Source organism: Poecilia mexicana, unplaced genomic scaffold, assembly GCF_051168715.1.
Source record: "Poecilia mexicana isolate PSO_F unplaced genomic scaffold, ASM5116871v1 scaffold_16, whole genome shotgun sequence".
Lineage (NCBI taxonomy): Eukaryota > Metazoa > Chordata > Actinopteri > Cyprinodontiformes > Poeciliidae > Poecilia > Poecilia mexicana.
Window position 1 is genome coordinate 20,708,234 of NW_028263385.1, and position 21,736 is coordinate 20,729,969.

At 40.9% G+C, this 21,736-nt stretch overlaps 1 protein-coding gene across 2 annotated transcripts in view; it reads left to right on the forward strand.

Moving 5' to 3' along the window:
* lars2 (leucyl-tRNA synthetase 2, mitochondrial) overlaps window positions 1-21,736 on the forward strand; it is a 36,440-nt gene that overhangs the window by 7,374 nt on the left and 7,330 nt on the right. For both annotated transcript variants that reach the window (XM_014996001.2, XM_014996000.2), the window contains exons 3-15: window positions 875-1,006; window positions 5,163-5,254; window positions 5,332-5,392; window positions 5,821-5,910; window positions 6,088-6,231; window positions 9,876-9,983; window positions 11,814-11,973; window positions 12,255-12,359; window positions 12,666-12,781; window positions 12,905-13,188; window positions 17,420-17,518; window positions 20,880-21,017; window positions 21,099-21,202. In XM_014996001.2, the coding sequence (XP_014851487.2) occupies window positions 875-1,006; window positions 5,163-5,254; window positions 5,332-5,392; window positions 5,821-5,910; window positions 6,088-6,231; window positions 9,876-9,983; window positions 11,814-11,973; window positions 12,255-12,359; window positions 12,666-12,781; window positions 12,905-13,188; window positions 17,420-17,518; window positions 20,880-21,017; window positions 21,099-21,202 (1,633 nt within the window). The remainder of the gene's footprint in view (window positions 1-874; window positions 1,007-5,162; window positions 5,255-5,331; window positions 5,393-5,820; window positions 5,911-6,087; window positions 6,232-9,875; window positions 9,984-11,813; window positions 11,974-12,254; window positions 12,360-12,665; window positions 12,782-12,904; window positions 13,189-17,419; window positions 17,519-20,879; window positions 21,018-21,098; window positions 21,203-21,736) is intronic.

Sequence of the window (21,736 nt, forward strand, 5' to 3'; positions counted from 1 at the left end):
AGGTGTGTGTTCACTTTTTAAAACCACTGTAAAAACACAGATGGTGCCTCTAAAATGACCTACTTCTTACCGACTATAAAAAAAAAAAAAGACTGTCACAAACCAAGCTTGTAGCGATCGATAGGGTTTTTTCTTTTTTTTTTAATGCTGCTGACATTTTGGTCTGCAGTTGAGAAGAAAAGCACAGACACACTTGACGGTATTAAACATGACATGTGGCTTGTGCCTGCTGCCTCACTGGCTTTCTGGGCCAGTCAATAGAATCGCTCCACAGTTAATGGAAATTGTTTCACCTCGTTTTTTTTCTGGTAAATGAAACATCTGATGTGAAAAGGATGCATTTTTGTTTTACCAGATGTAACTATGGCAAGATCTTCCACCTGTTTCCACATTTATGTATTTTATTTAGTTAATTTTTCCCTAATCTCTCACAGGCGTTTGGGTCCCGGTAGCTCGTCACAGGCTGATTATATGTCCTAATGCTCCGAGCGTGTGGCTGTCTAGGCAAAGCTGACAGTGATTAAGTGCATTTATGACAGGGCGCTGGCTCTAATTAATTTATTGAAAAATTCATGAGTCAGGTTTCCTGTAATCACGTATAGCTGGGTGGAAGTGGTCCTCGCTGTGCTACCATAGAAACCGTGTTGTGATTGTAAACCATCCATTATCTGCCACCGTTTAGACACTATAATCAGCCGCTGTGCGAGCCTCATACGGTAATACAGTCAGCGGCCCTCGCTCTGAATATGATGAGTTATTACTGGCATCCTCACCTCAGCCACTTAATGCAGTCTCATCCACATACAGATCCTTCAAAGTCAGGCCAGCTTTAAGCTGCTCTTGTCTCTGTATCTTTTTTTTTTTTCCCCCACAGTATTCCGTCAAGAAGAAGTTTTATGTCCTCTCTATGTTTCCATACCCATCGGGGCGCCTTCACATGGGGCATGTGCGAGTGTACACCATCAGCGACACCATTGCTCACTTCCAGAGAATGAGAGGGCATCAGGTATGTCTGCTTTTGTCCACATGTGTTCACTATTATTACCCCAGTCATCCCTGAAACACGCCAGGCACTCCGAGCAGCCGCAGCTCAATGCCAGCCAGAGATATCTCATGTTGTCAGGGCACAAATATTCTGCCTGTGTGACACACAAGGAGCGGAGAGCCAATGTCGATGTGTCTTCCTGGTAAAGCTCAGATCTAAGCAACTGGAAATGAAAAAAAATAAAAATAAAAAAATTATTGAGTCACTGATTAAACTCTTTCATGAGAAAACAGGTTAATTGCAGATTCGGGAGGTTTTTTTTTCATCATTGATCTCACAAGGTTTATGGTTATTTTCAGATTCAAATTATTCTCGAAAAGATCTTAGATGAGGTATTTGCAGTTGAAACCAGATATTTACATACACTTTGTTTAAAGACACGTAGCCTGTTTTTTTCATTGTCTGACATTCAATTGGACTAAATGTTTGCTGTTTCAGGTTAGTTAGAATAATAGAAAAATCATTTAAGATTTTTTTGTTTTTGCATTTTTTTTCTGTTTTTTAGCAGCAGAGCAAACTTTGATGCAGTGTGTATGTGTGTGTGTGTGTGTGTGTGTGTGTGTGTGTGTGTGTGTGTGTGTGTGTGTTGTATTGACTTCTCTTTACAAATGGCAGATATAAGCTTTTGGGCTGATTCCTGTGTTGTTGTGATTCTACTAAATTTCTGTGAAAGGAACTCTTCATTCAGGCAAAATAAAAATACAAATTTAAGAATGAAAAGCAGCCTCTTCAAATTAATGTTTGAGTCTTGAGTTTGACTCATTAGCAATGGAGAGAAATTAATCTGCCACTCTTTGGCCGGTCAGTGAAGCCAGGGCAGCTCTGATGGCATCTCACTGAAAAAAACAATGAGAGCAATTTAGTGACTAAGTGAGAAACATTTAACAGCTCCAATATTTCCTGCAATTTGCTGCTTTAATTTGTTCTTATAATTTAAAAGGTGCAGTTAGTTTTGCACAGTCATGACATAAACTGCAGAATTGAAAGTACGCATATCCTGAATGTAAATGTTTATTATTTAAGCCTTCAATTGCTGTATTTTTATATTTCAGTTTTAATTTTATATTTGAAGCTATCATATTGTGTCTTCATGCCTGAAAGTATTTATTCACAGAACATAGTCAATTTGACTATTTTTTTTAGTTTAGCTAAAAAAATATATTGAATATCTATGTAATACAGTTTTACCATTTGAAGCTGCTATTGTCAGATCCATAAAGAGGAAAACTGAGCTGTTTTCCTCTTTGTCTACAGCTGCAGGGTGTTGAAACTGAAAGATCTCAGAACTTCTGTGGCAATTTTACTTTTACTCTTGTGTATTCGTTTCCTTTTGGTTTTCAGTAGGTGTGTAAATTAAGGCAGATCCATACTCTTGAGCTAAAGCCCTCTGGTGTCTTAATGACCAGACTAGTTAAGATCAAAGTGCTTCAGTCCACAGCTCTTTTTGCTCTCTGTTTAATTCCACTTACCGGCTGCTGTCGATGGCGCTGAGGCCAGCCACTGCAAGGTCAGGTTGGTGGCTGTTTTGCAGGAACACACTTCTGCTTCGATCATTGCTCATCTAAACAACCACTGGTCCTTTCTTTTAGCCAGACAACAAACTCATATGTGAAAAAACTCCTCCGAAAAGCTTTGCTCCTTTGAGATTTTACATCAAATGTGCGTTTATCCGTCACCTGCTGAGAGAATTCCCTTTTTCTCTGTGGGATTTCCCTGAAGGAAACTTGGTTTCACTTGATTGCTGGCTGCTCATTGCACAGCACTGCTCTTTCCCTGAGCATCTGTCTAAAAGGAAACACCGTTATGGTTTATGCTCAAAACTCCCCAATGTGTTAATTGAGAAATCTGCACTCACCTGTTGATATTCTGCTGGGTTTTTGAGGTGATGTCTACCAGTTTGTGATGTTTTGAATATGGTTTGAAGTCCTATTATAATGCGATGATAACTGATGATCAAATTTACGATGTCTTTTATTTAGCCACTGTTTGTACGGATAAATATAGTGTAATAAGATGTTATCTGGAGATGCACAGATCAGAATTTTCTGGCCAGTTCGGTTCCATGGATTTCGAAATGATTTAACTTGCTGACACCACAGACATCAATGCATTTTGGCGTGCTGTGTAATTGCTGTGGTACAATAAAACAGATACATCTCTTGATGTAAAATTACTTTTGTCCACTGAAACAAGTGGACACAGTAAGAATTTGCGTAGAAATGTTGGCATCTGGAAACAAGAGTGTGAAGTTGCATTTCAAAGCTAACACAGATGGAATTGAGCTGCGTGGGTGAGCGCTTTTATTTAGTACTGTCGCTCTGCAGTCACAAAACGAGTCTGCCAGCTCTCCTGGAACCCTTGTGGTCCAGAAGGCTGTGAGTTTACAGTATGTTTCCTGTCCTGGTTGGATCTGTGTCATCCGATACTACAGTAGAGCTAATTGTGGTCAACGTTAAGGTCGGGATAGGCTTTACTCTTTAAGTGTAATGTGATCCATAAAGGAAAAAAAAAACAAAATTGGCAACCTTTTCATAATAGACCTTCATAAATAGAGCCTCACTCCACTTCAGCTATTTATGCTAAATATGCAGACCTGCATTGTATCACCATAATAATGCTCTCATCGTTTTAGTATGTGTTTTTTTTTTAAATTATCATAGACTATCCTTGGCATGTGCTCTGCTCGTATTTCCCCGGAGCTTAGTGAGCCGACAGCCTCTCAGCCTTATACCATCCACCACTCGGCTTTACAAATGAGGGCCCAGCAGTTACCAAGGATACCAATTCATCTGAAACATCAGACCCGTTAGAGTCCCCGCAATGATCCTCTCCAGCCTTCGACTCATTGTCACTCTCCTTCTCCTCCACTTTACTCGCTCCTTCCAGTCCTGCGCTTTCATCTCGTTTTTCTCTCAGTGAGCAGAAAATACAGCCGAAGGGCTTGAGAAATGAGTGAAAGAGACTTCCTAAGTGTGTGTGTCAAAGAGCGAGACAAAAGCACGGACGTGTAGACGGAGCACTTCTGGACAGGGAAAACATTAATACGGAGGGCAGGGGGTTTTGGGTGAGCAAAAGACAACATTTTTGCAAGTGATGTCTTCAGTCAAAGTGGAATAACATGAAGAAACCACAGATAAAAGATACATTACTATGGAAGGACAGGAATATAAAATAAGGTTGTAAAATGCGACCAAAAACCTGCTTTAAAAAATGTATGTAATATCCGTCAATCTGTTATTCCATACAACTGGGCCTTCTAGTGTTTTGGCTTGGTGTGTCTTGCTGAGACTCCAGAAGGGATAATTGCTGATGTAGACTCTGAAAAAGTGATTTCTGCTGAGCCTATCCATGTGATGGCCACTGGCAGTGTGTGAAACCATGTCATGGTCTGCAGCAGAAACTATTGTACTTAAGCTGAACTCCATTTTTAGTGGCTCAGATTGCAGTAGGATCATTAACTTTAATAATCTTGTTTTCATAGAGTTCAGAAATGCTGTGATTTATTGTTGGATAAAGTGCAAATTACTAAATACACATCCTTGAAGAACACTGTTGTTCAATTTGATGAAGCACAAAGTCTTCCTGGTAGCTTCAGTTGTGTCCTTTTCTCTTTGGAGGAACCTCTCATATGGTAAACTGCTTTATGTATGATTGTGTTTAAGTATTATTGAACGCTAAAAGAGAACAAACAGGGTTCTAGCTGTTCTTCTTCAGGTGAAAAATGATTGTGTTCAGGGTTCGTTTGACATGATGTGTGGAGAGGTTGGAGCCATGAGCAAACTGTGGGGTTTCCAGAGAAGACGGCAGGCTGGCTTTGAATGTGTCCTATTGTTGCTTAGAGCATGTTTTATCACAAAGGTCAGCATCACAGGCTTTAGTCATTGAGACAGTTTCTAAAGATTTTCTATCTGTGGAGAGATTTTGCAAAGTTTAGCTTGACTGTAATAAAATCTTATTGGGGAAAAAAATATTTGATACATAAAATGCAGGTATAAAATCTTCCAACATTATCCAGATTAGTATTAATTTCAGTTGATTTATGTGGGCTGACTTATGATTGATTATTTAACTAATTATTTATCCAACAGTGATGATTAATACACAGCTGAATTCCCAGGTGCTTAATCCGATGGGTTGGGACGCTTTTGGGCTTCCTGCCGAGAACGCAGCCATAGAGCGAGGTCTCGATCCCGAAGAGTGGACAAAAAGGCATGTACATTTAAAACAAAGAGTGTAAATGTCTGTTTTTCATGTGTAACTTCTTCCTCTGCTATTTTTCTGTTCAGTAACATCGAGTCCATGAGGGAGCAGCTGGACAGCCTTGGGCTCTGCTTCAATTGGGACAGAGTAAGTGGGAGATAGGAGAGGATCGGCCAAGATGTTACAAAAGACCGAGTTGTGTTTGGGTCCATGTTCGTGCTACTTTTACACACATAAAGAAGAGGGAACCTGAAAAAGTGTTCAAGTACTTTTTCACATTACAACCACAAACCTTTTTGCATTTGTATTTCATATTTATGTTACTTTGGAGTTGCTGCTGAGATCCACAGCTCAGAATTGAGAAAGCAAAAATGAAACGTAGTGCAAAAGGAACAAGACAACTGAGAAGAAATCCATTCAGTAGCATAGGAAGCTGATGGAATAGACAGGACTTTTAAGACCCAAAGAAATCCAGAAATGCCGCTGCTGCTTCTGTGATTAGAGGAAAAAGGAAAGTAGCTCTCTGCTGACTTCCACTTTGCACTGCGCACCTGATTTTTGGCTTTCATCAACAGGAAATCACCACTTGTCTCCCAGACTACTACAAGTGGACACAGTATCTGTTCATCAAGCTCTTTGAAGCTGGACTGGCATATCAAAAAGAGGTAGGAATGTTTTCTTCATACAGAAATAACAAAACCAGTGGAGTTGTCCCTTTTTTTTTTTGACCTGAAAAACAGAAGCCTTTCTATTATTGAGGCAGAAATCAGGCGTCCTCATTTCATTTTTAACCGTGTGGGTTTTGATCTGACTGTGTGTGCTTGTTTTTGTCCGGCATTCAGGCCGTGGTGAACTGGGACCCCGTTGATCAGACGGTGCTGGCAGATGAGCAGGTGGATGAAAGTGGTCGATCCTGGAGGTCTGGCGCTCTGGTGGAGCAGAAGCTACTGACACAATGGTTCATCAAGACTACAAACTATGCTAAGGTTCGACTGGTTCATGTGCGAGAGCCATATTTGTAATGTGTGTGTGTGTGTGTGTGTGTGTGTGTGTTTGTGTGTAAAAACGAGCAGCGGAGCCCTCTGATAACAATCATGGCTGACACTTCAGTAGCAGCAGCTGCTGCCCTGCCTCCCTGCTTCTGTAATCAGACCCCTGGAGACCATCATCTTTAGCTCGGCCTCTCTGTTCAAAGGGGTAAATACAGGAGCAGACCTGGGGTTGGTCTGGCTGGCTGATGAAACCTAACCTTCCTGCACCGGGGTGAGCAGGCCTGCTGCAGGGAGCGAAAACTCCCTCCGGGCCGAAACAGGCACAGGGAACACTGGTTAATGTGCTTTACATGCAGCACATGCGTTTACTCTGTGAGACGTTATGTGCAGCAGAAGCCACATTAGTTGAAATGAGTGGGAGTCAACATTTCACCCCACAATATTTGGTGCATTTGCAAGAATAAAAAAAAATTAAAAAACAGTTAAATATTTAGTATTTCACTCATAAATAAAGAGAAACAGAGTGGAAATTCTTGTACTTTGACTCCAGAGATAGGTTTTAAATCTGATGCGTCACAAAAACTGATGATGCGTTAAAGTCCATGTTGTGGCTAATTATTCACAAAAAATGTCCCCTACCCACCTACGAACTGTAATAGGGAAAATAAATCATGTTTTGCATATTTTTCATAAATAATAAAGGTCATATCAACTTATCAAACTGGCATGTAAAAAGGTAAAATCATCATATTGGTTGAATGATTGATGAAGTTATTTAAGACGTAATGCATTATGGAAAAAGAGACATTTTTTTGTCCCTAATGGCTTCAGTGGGTTGAAAGTTAAGGGTTAAACATTCCCCTACATTGTAATGGGCCAATCAGTTTTGATAGATTCACAAAAATCTACTAAAAAATCACCTGGAATCAACATCGAACAAAAGCAACTTCCTCTACAACCTTGATTTCTTTTTTTCGTTTTTAAGATGATTAGAAAATTCTTAGAAAATTGTGTTGTAGTGACGAAAAACAACCAAGAAGCAAAACCCAATGATTCCCCTTCCTACTAGTAAAAAAAAAAAAAAAGTATCCTTTTCTACAAGAAAGATTCACATTGAGTCTTTATACGCTTTGTGGTTTCATAACATATTTCACTTATTTAGACTGTAATGTTACTGTAGTTTAAATTAAAAATAAATATTTAGCCTTACAGGGGCAAGAATTTATTAAGAATTATTCCACTGTACAAACTTTTCCAAATTTTACCCACAAACTTAAATGTCATCCACTTCTTAGTCTATTACATGAAACCTTAGTAAAATACAATGAACTTTGTCATAACATGACAAAGCGTGAAGCAGTTCAAGTATTTTTTTTTTCAGTTCACTGTAGCCATTAGTAAATAAATTTTACTCATTTTGGATTTATTGCCTGCCAAGTTTTTCATTTCAGATTAATCTAAAGACATTTTGTCCACCATCAGTTTTTATCCGATTGGCGTAGTCGAAGTTGGCCGCGTGCGACCGTGTCAGAGGAGCGAGTGGAGGTGGAAGCAGCCTACTGTGACAATGTGTTCCTGCATTTCTAATTTTCTCTGACGAGCAGAGAAGTGGGAAGGAAGGAACAGGGAGGTGTTAAGGGAAAGAAGTGAGAAAGACAGATGGAGATGAAAGGAAGGAGCATGTCGAGCAGCAGCGTGCCAAATGAAAAGTGATGTAATTGGACTGCGAGTTTCCTGCGTTTCGTCTGCTCGGCCCCGCACGTGTCCGGGTCCGTTAGACAACATTAACCTCAGACAATGTTCAGTCAGTTTAGCCATCAAGTTGCCCCACGTTGCACAATGGATCTGTTAATGATGAAAAAAAATAACGTGCAGCGCGCAGGATGCTAAATTATCAGGTGGCTGCAGGAGAGTTTTTCAATTTCATGCATAATCACACTTTGTAGGCAGAGAAATTCTGGACAGAGAGAGTGAGTCTCCATTTTTATAGTTCTCTGACAGTATTCGTTAAAGGCATGCTCGTTCAAGTTTCTGAAAACGCTTCATCATTTCAGTAAATTACCCAGAAGCAACTTGAGTTTTGTGCTACAATGTATTGTATTCTGCTCTGAACGACTCTTTCCCCCTCTGAGATATAGAGTAATACTTAGTTTTTGCCATACCATGTTTTTTTTTCCTCTCTCACAGTTTTCTCAGTTTCCATAGTAACGCCTGTCCTTGTTGTACATGTTACAGTTATTTGTGCTTCTGTGGCAAATCAGTACTTTTGAGTCGAGGAAAGTAAAAGCAGTTGTTCCCTCTCACTGGAAATCCATCTTTGCTTGTCCGTCATCCCTCCTGGAGTTTATTTTTCATTTCTGCTAACTTTATTTAATGACTGCCAGAGTTTTCACTGATGTCTCACTGATTCGGGTTTATTATAATTATAGTGCCTTACAAAAGTATTGTCCTTCAACTTTTCAAAGCAATATTTTTTATGCTTCATCCACAAACGACAATGTATTTCATTACTTGAAGCGTCTATTAGAGCTCTAATCCAATGAGACCTGACCACCCATATAACCTGACAGTGGGAACTCCTGAGGAGCCGCAGAGACCCACAGCTCAGGTCAACCATTTCCATGGTGACAGTTGGTGGAGGCAGCATCAGGCTGTGGGGATACTTCTGTTTTTGAGTTGATAGAAAGATCAATGGATTAGCCTGTTAGGCCCGATGGGACAGACGTTCACCTTCCAGTGGAGCAATGACACTAAAAATACACCTGAAGCTACAATGAAATGATTTGGATCAAAGTATATTCATGCGTTGGAATGGCTCAGTCAAAGTCCAGATCTAAATCCAAAATAGCATTAGTAGCAAAACCTGAAAACATGTTTTCACAGATTCCCCCCATATGACTGATTTTCAGATTTTTCCAGCAGAAATGGGCAGAAATTTAAGTCTACAGACGTACACAGAGACGCATCCCAAAATACATGCAGCTTTGAATGCATGCTCGTGGTCTGAATGTCAGTGCATGCCGCACTTTTCAGATTACTTGTCATCTGAGAAGACATAGCATGTCTCTGTTTTCCCAATCTGGAGCAAACATGGCCGTTCGTTTCTGCACTCGTGCCCACTGAGGACCCCAGCCAGTGTTTATGTTTGTATCAATAACTCTGTGATGAGGCAGCACACAGCGAGAAAGCTCCGGGAGCCGGACTGCAGGTAATGGATTGTGACAGACTGAAAGGGAAATAGAGAATTATAACATCTCTCTCCACTGACCAGCTGCGGCTTTTTGGCCCGAGCCTCGTTCATATGCATAGATCCATTTAATCATGCAGAGTAACTGTTGGTATGTGTGGGGAGGAAAGTGGGCAGTGCGCTCGATCCCACAGAGTTCGTTCATTTCCAGGAAAGTAGAAGCAGTGAAAGTCAGAGTTTTTAAAAATCCCCTTCTGTCCAGCTCTGGTGATGTGGCAGGCTTGTCCAATTAATTTTTCAATGCTTTGAAAGAGGCCACATTAAGCTGCAGTCACGTAGTTCTGAGAATATCGCCTTGCCACAGCGAGGTGGAAAATTTGCTGCTTTCACAGTTGTTCCAAAGTTGAAAACACGTTTGTCTCTGTCTTTTTTTCTTCTTTTTTTCCCCCAGCCTCTCCTGGATGCTCTGGCAGACCTTCCTGAGTGGTACGGGGTTAAAGCCATGCAGGCGAACTGGATTGGAGAGTGCACTGGATGCTACTTTGATTTTAAACTCAAGGTGAAACTCATAATTCTCGCCATCTTTTAGCTTGTGTTTCCACACCAGGAGGTTTTGCCACCACTGCTTTCGTCTCTCCGTCTATTTTCTTTGTCTTTTTCCCCAAATTGATTGCTCATTTTTAAGCTTTGTCTTTGACGCCTCTGTTTACTGATGTATTTGACTGAAAATGCATTAAAAAAAAAGGCTTCAGAATGCTTGCTTTCAACAGCTACACACATTTATGAGTGGCAATTTTTCCAAACAGATAATGTCACAAATTATGTTGGATTCGTGAAAGCCATATTTGCCGTTCTCCGTGAAGAAGTGATTTCAAGCTGAGTGGAAACAATGAACCCACTGAGAGGCCTCTGATTGTCAAAGCATGTTACTCAGAAATGCGTTACTTAAGCCTGACTCTTTACTTTAGGAGAAATTAATAAAATTGACAATTTGTGTTTTTCTGTCTGTGTGTGTTAGAAGGATTTCTGAGGTAGGATGAATAATTAATGCTGCATTATTAAACTGACTGGATGACTGATTTTACATCGTCCTACACAAAAACTCCATAGCGCATCAGGGAATCAAGCATACTTATTACTACTTGTTGAACCTGATATCTTCTGATAATCAATTGGTGTTGTTTTTTGATAGCATTGACAAGATTATGCTACATACAATCTCAGTGTGTGCAATATTAATAACTCCAAAGTCCTGTTGGAATGCCGTAATTGTTGGTTAATACACTCCGGGTGTCATGAGCCCCATCATTTTGTGCCAATCCAATATCCGTCCTGTTGAATTGCGGTAGATGCTTCCCTCCTGATACGGATCGCAGTAATAAAGATTACAGAGGGGGCTGGAGACACACATGAGAATAACAGCAGTGAGGAAAATCTGAGTTTGTTACAATATTGTTGCACCAATCTTCATCAGCGATGTTGCAATTACATTTGTTTTTTTCTTTCACACAGCCCTATTAGAAAAATGTTTATCTTTCGTAGTGCACTGTGATCTCAGTCTCATTACCGCTGCCCACCCTTTTCTGTCAGGGTGGGCAGTGGTAAATGTGTAAAATGTTTTTCATTAAAAGGTTTAGTAAAGAAAAAAAAATCTCACAACTTCCTTTAGTCGACCAGTTTATGCACAGTTTGGAGGCGTGTGCTTCTCCATAGCTCTTTCAAAGCTGTATTCCACCGGGAGTCTATTTGACATTAATCTCATCATGGCAGTATTTACTGAGGTCTAGATCATAAGTTGCTTTCGGCTGTATGGTTGGATCCTTGGTGCCTCCTGCCTCAGCCAGCAGGACCAGTCCTGCTTTGTCTGATCACATGATCAATCCATACCAGAGCCTGCAGGCCACATTTTAAAGATAGGTTTCCACCAACTTGAACCCAGGACCCACATCTTGTCTCGATGATAGTGGACAGCATAGATTTCCCCCATAAAAGTTATGTAGATGCTCAAAACAGTCTGTTTTGTTATGTGTGATGTGGTCTGGGCTACATGTTCTAAATGCACCTCAGAAAACGTCTCTAAGGTCTGACAGAGATCATCAATACTCTGGCTGATTTTTAATGTTGCGGTACAGTCTGACGGGAGATGATTAAATGTTGTAAATAAAAAGTATCTAAAAATAAGAACAAGAGGTGGAGATTGAATCACTGATACTGAGTGACTTATAAAACCTTATTTTCTCTCCAAGTTGTGGTTGGTATAATCGTTTCAGCAGTATTGTAGAAAAACAAACAAACAAACAAACTGAAGTTAGAAAAGCAGCAGGGGGTGGAAGGTTTCCAAATATTACTTTGCAGATCTTATTTACTCCTATTTATTCTTACTTTACAGGTCAACGGTAAGGAGACAGGTGAGACCCTGTCAGCTTACTGCTCTGCCCCAGAGATGGTGTACGGAGCAGCTTACCTGGCCATCCTGCCCTCCCACAGGCTCCTGCATGGCAGCAGCTCAGTCCGCTCGCTCCTACAGCAGGCGTTTCAGCCTGGGCGAGGTTAGTCTGACCCCAAACATTCATTAGATGTCGTGTGGGACACCCTTTAAGTATTTTTTTTGTCACTATTTGCACGTTGAGGCACTTCACTGCAGAACATGAGACAACTCTTGGAAATGTTCCAATCTATTGTTGTCTTGAATAAAAATGTTGATGTTGAACATTAACCATATGTTTGTGCAGCTTCAATGCAATGCTGTGTTAATTAGTGTTTTGAAAAGGTGTGAATATTTGAAGCAAGAACTTTGTAACTCCTCATCCTCTCTGTGTTTTCTATCCAGACTGCCTAACAGAGGTCACTGCTCTCAACCGGTTCACCGGCCAGGAGGTTCCTGTGGTGATCTCCCACAAGGAGGCGTTCGATGACTATCTGGACGCTGTGATCGGTGAGTTCTGGGGCTCGTGTCTGCTGCTGGCTGCTACATGTAGAACAGGCTGTTGTTAATCTTCTGAAAAATTTATATTACTGTATGTTTGTTCCAAGCAAGACAAAAAGCACCAGAGGGTGTTTGTGTTGAAGTGATTACTCTTGGGGCGGCTTCTCCTTTTTGCTATTGAAGTCTGTTGTGCAAGAAAATTTGTAACAACTTTTATATATACAGCCATTTATTGATTACTGCACTGCAAAAACACAAAATTTCACCAAGTATTTTTGGTCTTGTTTCTAATTAATGTTGCTCCTGTTGTGACAGGTCTTCCAGATGTGAGTGAGGAAGACCTGTCTGTGGCCAGAGCACTGTATCTGAATTGGACCACGGTGCTGAAAACCCACAAAGACGGAACACAAACTCTGATTAACTCTCAGAAGGTCAGCAGCGACGATGATGATAATGACGATGTCCATAAGAACAGCTCTCCAGCTCATTTTGTCTTACTGTTTGGAAAGACAAAATCGTTTATTTATTATCTTTTTGTGATCTCGGTGTTGTAGTTCTCAGACTTCACCAGGGAGCAGGCGTTGCAGTCCATTACCCAGAAGGCCAGAGAGCAGGGAGTCGGGGGCCATCTTACCAGCTCCAAGCTCAGAGACTGGCTGATATCCAGACAGCGTTACTGGGGCACGCCCATCCCAGTGGTGCACTGCGACTCCTGCGGTGCCGTCGCCGTCCCTGAGGAGGAGTTACCGGTTACTCTGCCGAAAACGCCGCCTCTCACAGGAAAAGGGGCGTCGCCTTTGGGAGCTGTTCATGATTGGGTCAACTGCAAGTGTCCCAGGTGGGAGATTCATATTTTTAATCTCCTGAAGAGAATGGTCTAAATAACTTTTTGCTCTATCAGTTGTTCCACTCAACAACTTGATTTTCTCTTTTATATATCAGAGTGGTGACATTCATGATCAGCCCAAATCTATGCACCGCTCTTTAATACAAAAGATGAGATCAGTGTCACAGTTGACGGAGGCTTTTTTTGTTTTGTTTATTTTGCTGTGTTATGTCACTTAATAAGATAGAGAACAGGCAAAAAGTGGAGAAGCGCATCAGACTATGTGAGGCTTATTTGATATGCAAATATTGTTTGCTGTCCTCGGCGTTGTGTGAACTGCCTTCATGTGAGTGCCTGATATGCACCAGTCTTAGGCCAAGAGTGGAAGATGCTTCATTTGAAGTGAGTCGCTGGTGAGTAAAGAAGGCAAAATAATTGGTGTGAACCAAAGCAAAGGCTGTAGCATCTTAATAAACTTCTCCTATGACAAAGAGAATCAATATTGCTCTTTTATTCAAACTTTGATATCAAAATTTTTTTATATATATTAGCGGGATATTTATGTTTGACTTAATCTGATCCCAGTCTTATTTTTTCAATCTTTCCAATGATTCCTTAAAATGACTTCTTAAAAATAAACGTACTTTGCTTTTTGAACGGAGTAAATCCACGATCCACTTCAAAGTGCCATAATCACATTTTAATATATCACAGATTTTGTCTAGTTCTGTTGATAAATCATAACTAATACTATTTTACTGTACAATTCATTGAAGTGTAGGGTTGTGTTTGCAAGGCTTTGCAGAACAAGAGGCTCCGTGAATCAGTAAAATAACACACTTCAGATTCAGTCACTTGCAGGTCAATTATCTTTTCTACTTACAAATATCTTTAATATCTTGTCTGGATAAATTTAATCCGATGGCTCTTCATGTCCCGATGTCTTTACTCGGCAGTAAATCATCCCCCTAAAGAGGTTTTAAATAAATTATCATATCATCGCTTTATCCCAAAGTATTGCAGGCATTAGTGCACAGAAGCCCCATTTAGACGCTTGATATTGTTTATGGGAGTCCGTCTTGTTTATTTTTTTTGCACAACATGAGTGATCGGGGAAATTATGCAGAGTTCTGTTAGTCAGAATTGAATTATGTGTGAACCCTCTCCGGTGACTGTCTCTGCTCTGCATTTCCTGTGTTTCCTCAGGAGACCGGCTCCGACAAAACGAGCCTGCTGTCAGGCGGCTTTACAAGAACATGGGGCGCTGACAGAGAGTCTGCAAATTGTGTGATTAATGCTTTTTGTTCAGACTGGCTTATGCAATGATTGGCATATTTGACAGGGGCCGCATGACATGATGTCGGAGGTTACGTAAGCCAGCTGTGCCTCGAAAGCGGCACACAGAGGGAGAACATGCACACACATGAACCCCCTGCACATAGACATCATCTCACACACACACATGCACGCACGCACGCGCGCACGCACACGCACGCTCATTCTCCACTCAGCGACTCGGTGGATGTGTTTGGAAATGCACGACGACTACTCCTCTGGCGCCTCTGGAGTCCCTCGCTGACATGGGAATTCCTCTCTGAATACGACTAATCACCGTCAGGGCTCCATGTTGATTAAAACAAAGACCTACTCAGTTGCAGATGGCACAAGTCATCAGATTGTGTTTACTCTAAAGTTGTTAGAATTGCTCCCCATCAGCAATGATTGATGGTAATAATCGGCGAAGACGCCGTTATCTCCCCTCCGCCCGTCTCCCCCTCAGTTGTTAAGTGTCTGTCGAAATTTGTTCCCTTCACTCATGGACCGTGTCCAATTAAAGTTTGAGTGGGGCGCAGACGAGCGGGGTTGGTGAAAGAAGCGGTTTTATCTGTCCTTGAGGAAGTCATTTCCTGCGCGCTCATCTCGTCTCCGACCCTCCGCAGATCTGTAAATTAGCCTGCCAACTGAACCCTGCTTCAGCTTTCGCCTGATTAGGAGAGCGTGCCTTCACGTGTGTGTGCGTGTGTGTGTGTTTGTGTTTGTGAGAGCTTTATGGATCCACAGGTAAACAGAGAGACCACCTGGTCTGCAGAGCACCAACACATTGGGGTAGGCAGGCTCACAGACACACAACAGATGGAGCTCTGTTTTCTCTGGGAAGAGGAGTTTTATAGAGTGGGCATCTGCCTCCTTTTCCGCATCTGTTCGAGAGCCTTTTGGCTCTTTCTGGCTCGTACTCTAAAGGCATTCTTTAAATACTTATGGACACACAGATTTAGTTAGCTAGGTGTTGGGATCCTCTCAGAGCTTAGAGGACTGGTGTCAGCAGACAGAAAGCCTTTCTGTTTGGTCATCTGTTCTGGAGAATAAAGTACTGTGACTTGGAAAAGTATTTCACACTACAACACCAAACTTTAATTTATTTTATTGAAGTGGTATGTGATAGACTTACAAAAGATATTAATAGAAACATGGGTTTCAGATGTTTTACAAATAAAAATGAAACGTGCAGTAGTGCTGTAGACTGCTGAGTCAAGCTTCTTTTTGCGTATCTTTCTCCCAGCTTTGCACATCTTGAGATGGTGAATCTTTTGTTCTTTGAAAAATTCCCAAACTCAATCATATTCAACAAAGTATTTGAGAACATTTTGGACTATATTTATCTCTGGGCCATAAATGGGACATTCCTGCATGAGTGTGCTTTGATTGAAGCCTTTCAGTCTAACTCTGTCTGTATGTTTACAGCCGTTGTCCTGCTGGAAAGTGAATCTCTTTATTAGTCTTAATAAAGCTGAACAGTTCTTTTCTAAGATTGTCATTTGTTTGGCTTCATCCATTTCTTTTCAAATCTGAATAGTTTCCCTGTTCTTACTAACTAAAAACATCCCCACATCATGATTCTGCCATTACCATGTATGCTGTGAATCTCTGCAGCTCCTCCAGAGTAACAGTGGGACTTTTAGCTGCTTCCCTGATTAATGCTCTCCTTACTCAGTCTGTTTAGCTGGGTGGCAGTGACGGATAGGCAATTTCTAAAGGCAACTGATTGCACTGGATTTTATATAGGGGTATCAGAATAAAGGGGACTGAACACAAATGTACGTCACAGCTGTCAGATTTTCATTCGCAAATCATTTCAAATCATTTCCCGTACACTTTACAATTACTTTTTACTTGTTTTGTTTTATTACATAAAACCAATAAATCGTTAAGTGATGTTTTATGGTTTTAATAAAGTTAAAGGATATTAATTACTTTTTCAAGAAAGCTTTATCTGTAATGTAGTAATCAATTGGTCTTTAAAATAAGAAAGATCTTTACAGATGCAACTTCATGCATACTTTAGTAATTTATTTTATTTAAGGAACTTTGCTTTTTTTTATTATTGATGACTGGTTCTTTGTTAAACTGCAGTGATTTCTTCCCATGAAACAACACCTGGCTTCCAAACATTAACCTTGCTACACCTTAGCCTTGTTGCCTGGCAACCATCAGCTCTTACCTCATCATTACATCCTTATTATAGACTGGTATGGTAGGTGGTCGAGGCATTTGTGTCTCCCAGTGAGTCTGTTGATGAATATGTGATTTAAAAGTTTCGCTGTGAGACGGGAAATGTTGGACAGACAGTGACACAGACGGTGCAGGAAGCTGCACCAGCCGCTCCTCGCTCTGTGGTGGAGCCCTGAGCTGTTTTTCTGTTTATCTTTCTGGGACTGCGATTTGAAATCAGCTGAGACTCATTATAAACTAAAAAGGCAGACACGCACTGTTCCATGAAATGCTTTAATTTTAAAGCAAAAAAAAAAAAAAAAGAAGAAAGAAGAACCCCTTCAGAAGCTCTTCTTTCTGAACGTCTTTCTCAGCGTCCTTCCCTGCACTGTGGAAGGGCTGCTGGCAGATTCACGTTGTACATCCAAAGTGCTATTTGGCTTGGACAGAAAGGAGCCACGAGGCGGCATTTCCAACTCAAACACCCAATCAGAAATGAGGCCTGTCCTGTTAGCACAGCCTGTTAGTCGGGGCACGGGAACAGAGCCGTGCTGCCAGTCGGGCTTCAGCCGTGCTGTTCTGCAGAGACGTGACCCTTTCAGCCAGATGGAATCGGCTTTAGAACATCGAACACACAAGTTTGTCTGAGCCCCAAAACACGGCTCATTCATTCGCTCTGATTTGTCCAACTAATATTAACTGATGCCCCGCTTCTGCCAACTATCTGTGTTTTTTTTTCCCCCTCCCCTGATAGATGCAAGGGCCCTGCCAGGCGGGAGACCGACACCATGGACACGTTTGTGGATTCGGCCTGGTATTATTTCAGATACACAGACCCTCACAACAGGGACAGGTTCGTGCCATTTCCTCACCCCTATCAAATGAACGTCCACGTGGTCACCATGCATCTTTCTGTTTTGTATCTGAATGCATTCTCTGTTTTCTCTGCATGCACACACAAGCTTGACTCAAAGTAATTTTTATTGTTCAGGTTTCCTCAGTTTGTAATGTTTAGATTTGAAGTATTTTCCAAATTGGGTACAGAAAAAGAAAATCCCTCCACCGACTGGTTATTCGCAATGATCCATTCATTCATTGATAAATTATCAATTTATCATTCACAGCCTTTCGTTTGTTAATTCATCCACCCATCTATTAGTGGTTACATGAGTTCATAGAACCTGATCACACTGGAAATGTCTGCAATAAATTCAGTTAACTTTTATTTTGATACAGTGAATTCTGGACTAAAAACAGAGCGAAAACTTTGAAGGATGAAATTCTAACATGAAACATATTGAAACACTTTATTGTATTGAATTTGATCAATTTCATCATGTAAATTAACATGCATTGTAAACTGTCTTTCAGGGTTTTTTTTTTTTTACCTTAAATGTTCACACACTGCTTTTACTTTTACTCACAAACTCGAGTAAAAGTTTCGCTTTCTTCCGCCAGAGATTACCTGCTGGGATGGTAGCAAAACCCGGAGCTTAACAAAAGAGATTAATTTCCCATTGCCCTGACCTCGCAGTAAAGCTGCTTTGCAACAGAACGGACTGCTCTCTCTGTTGCTTTAGAGAGCTGGGCAGATTATGGCACAACAGAAAAAGCAATTACACTATTTGTGCATTTCAGTCAGCCCCGCTGAGCCTTTCACGCAGAGAGGAAGGAAGATGAAAAGAAATGAGAGATGTTCAAAGTTTGTGGAAACAGATTAAATTTTTGGGGGTTATGTGGCGCCCTGTGTTTGGCTGAGTATTGCTGTTCGGTTTCCTGCAAGCAAGCTGAATAATTTCACATTTTGGGAATTTCTTTTTTTTCATCTGGAGAGACCCTACTGGCCACAGAGGGAAGGTGAGAGTCAGAGAGGTGTGAAGGAGACAAATGACTGGTGTTAAAAAAAGACACAAAAGGATAGCAGCCTGCCTAAAAGAGCGTCATTATGGCTGATTATCACTAGAGCCAGGCTAACCGCATGCAGCAGACCTGTCAGGATCCAACGACACCGTTTGGCTCAAGTGTTAACATGTTTGCTTCTTTTTCTCTGCGAGAGTGAAACCAGTTAAGCTGAGCGATGCATCAGGCTGATCCTTGAATTGTCTGTGCGTCAGAATCAGCCTGCCCTCTGCAGGACGAGCCTGGGAATGTCTGTGGCCACGCTCACATGCAAATGCATTGCAATAAATTTATGGACATATTATGTCTAGTTTCCTACCCCTCCAGTGAATAATTCAGCAGCACTATTCATAAAATAAATGTTTTAGTTAAATCTAAGCATCAAATTCACTCCCCTTTCATTTTTAATGATTCTGCTGCTTGTCGAACTATTAAATTATATAAATGTCCTCCATTTAAGTTCATTGGAGATTCATTTATGCAGAGCTTTCTGATTGTTTCAATCATATTTTTGTCCAGGTTTAAGTCCAACCTTTCACTGGGCCATTAACACACCTGGAATCCTTTCTCTTTTTTTTGCCATCCTGTTATAGATTAGCTGCTCTCCTGAGGGCCGTGTCATTGTCGAATGACCTGACTTGAGCTTCAGCTGTTGGAAAGGTGGCCTTACATTTGACTTCTTTTAAATACCTTGGTATATACAGAAGAGTTCATGGTCAACATGTTCACTGACAGCTGCCTACGTCCTGTCAAGGCTACACACGTCCAAGTCATCAGCTCTTCACAGTTGAGACATTTTCCTGCGTGTTTTTGATAAATAAAGATTTCTAATGAGGTCTAATCAATCTGAGGTGTTTCTGCTGGGGTTATAACTTTGCACATTGTGCAATCTGATCCTGGTGTTATCTTACTTGAACATCTACCTCTGGAAAGATTTACAGTTGTCATGAATTTCCGTGTGTATGTTATTTCTAACTTTTCGCCGATTGATGGGTAGCAACAGTTGTTTGGCTAAAATTGTCGCTCTAGTCTGTCCTTCTTTGCTTTTATGTTCACAAACACCTGAGTGCTGCACTTCAGCAAATTGCCAAGCAATTTCCTTGTTTGGACCTGCTGATTTACATATGATTGGTATATTAGAGTAGCTGCACAGGACCGCTGATTTCTCTTTTATCTCAATAGAAGATACTTCTAAGACATAATATGTAATGTATTGTTCCTCAGAGTTTGGACTTGCAGATGCACACAAATTTGCTGGCACCAATCGAAAAGCAATCCGAATAAAACATTAAAACCCATTTGTGAAATGACTTGAAGCTGAAAAGGTTTAGTCGTCACTCGTTCTTCATCCCGTATCCAAGTCGAACGAGACTCAACGGGCTCGCAGAGCATTGATTTATTCTCAGCCATGATTGTGTGAAGTTTGGAGACTTAATGCTCAAATAAAGGCTTCTCTGTTCCAAGAAGCAGCAACTCAACCCCTAAACTAAACTGAGAAAGCTTCAATAAACTTAATGTTTACTTTATAAACGTTGAGCTGATCTGACTTGTCTGAAGAATACTTTTTTTTTCTCATCAAACCAATAGATATTCTTCCCTAAATGTTGTGGCTTATTGGCATCCATTGTGTTTATTTCCTGTGTTTTTTGATAATAGTAGAGCTCTCTTGGGTCTTCTTCCACAAAGACTGCTGTGTTTTGTAATTGGACGGATGTTGCGATCGGAAAGTGATGTGCCTTGACCTCGGAGTTCAGCTCAAGTGGATTGGGTCCTTGAATTTCTCTCTGCCAATCTGTCTGATCTACCGGGAGTTGCATTTCCTCTTGAGTAAACATCCTGGGAGGTTGGCTACAGTCCCAAGCTGTGTTCACAGGAACATGAAGCTTCTTGGAGGTCCTGTGGAGGTTTTGTAGCCTTAACCCTTAACATGACTCTCAGCTGCTCAGGCAGCTCTCCACTTTGCTCTCTCTGGTCAGTGTTGGGTTTGATGGACACGACAATCCAAAACAACCCAGCAGCATGGGTTTTTTGTTCTTTTTCAATAGCCCTAATGGCTGGTGAACAGTTTGAAGGCACCCAACACTAACTCTAAATAGGATGAAAACATGACCTTGATACAATGATTAATAGTGTCTCTATGGTTACCAGCTAATCTGTTTGTTCTGTTTTAGCATATCTTTGTAGAAGAATCAAAAAATAATATGAATGTTTACATTAAACAGTTGTTCTTAATCGAATCACTTATTAGGACAAGTGAATCATTGTTTTCATAGACTGGGAGAGTAACAAACAAAGTTTGTCCCTTCTCTCTGCAGACCGTTTGAGCCTCAGCTAGCCGATCACTGGCTTCCAGTGGACATATACATCGGCGGGAAGGAGCACGCCGTCATGCACCTGTATTACGCCCGCTTCCTCTGCCATTTCTGCAGGGATCAAGGCCTTGTGACTCACAGGTGGACTGCATTTGCATATCTTCTCCTGGCATGCACGTATATTTAATTTGCACATCAGCTTATGAACTTTCTGCTCTGCAGGGAGCCGTTTTCAAAACTTCTGGTACAAGGTCTGATCAAAGGTCAGACATTTAAGCTGGCAGGCAGCGGGCAGTATTTGAAGAAAGAGGAAATCGAGTTCACAGGTACGCTGCACCTCGATCTGCTGCGTGTTTGTTGATGTGATGTGTTTTTAATAGATGGGTGAAGAGAGCTTCTGTTCATAGAGTTCAGCAAATAAAACAAAGAGGCCTTTTTTTTTTTACTCTTTTCTGTTTTCTACATGTTTTTATTAGTAAGCCATTTTTGTTTAATTGTACTTTCCTGTACTTATTTCCAACTTAGTGATATTGTAACCTGACTACAAAATTAACAAAATAAGTTACTAAACCTAAAATATTACATAAATAATTAAGGGTATTCAGTCTACAGCTTAGAAATTGAATAACCAGAAATCCCTTATCTGATCATACAATAACTGATCAGATGTTCATGTCTCTTAACCTGATCACATTTTGTCACATTACACTTTCTTGTGAGATATTAGCAGTATCTTATCGTTGCTTTGTTAGTTCTCAAATGAACCTGTAGAGCCTTCACAGAACAGCAACTGGATTTTATTTAGAGGTTTCAAAGTTAAGGGCTTAATACAATTTTTGCTTTTTTGTTATTTTTTAGAT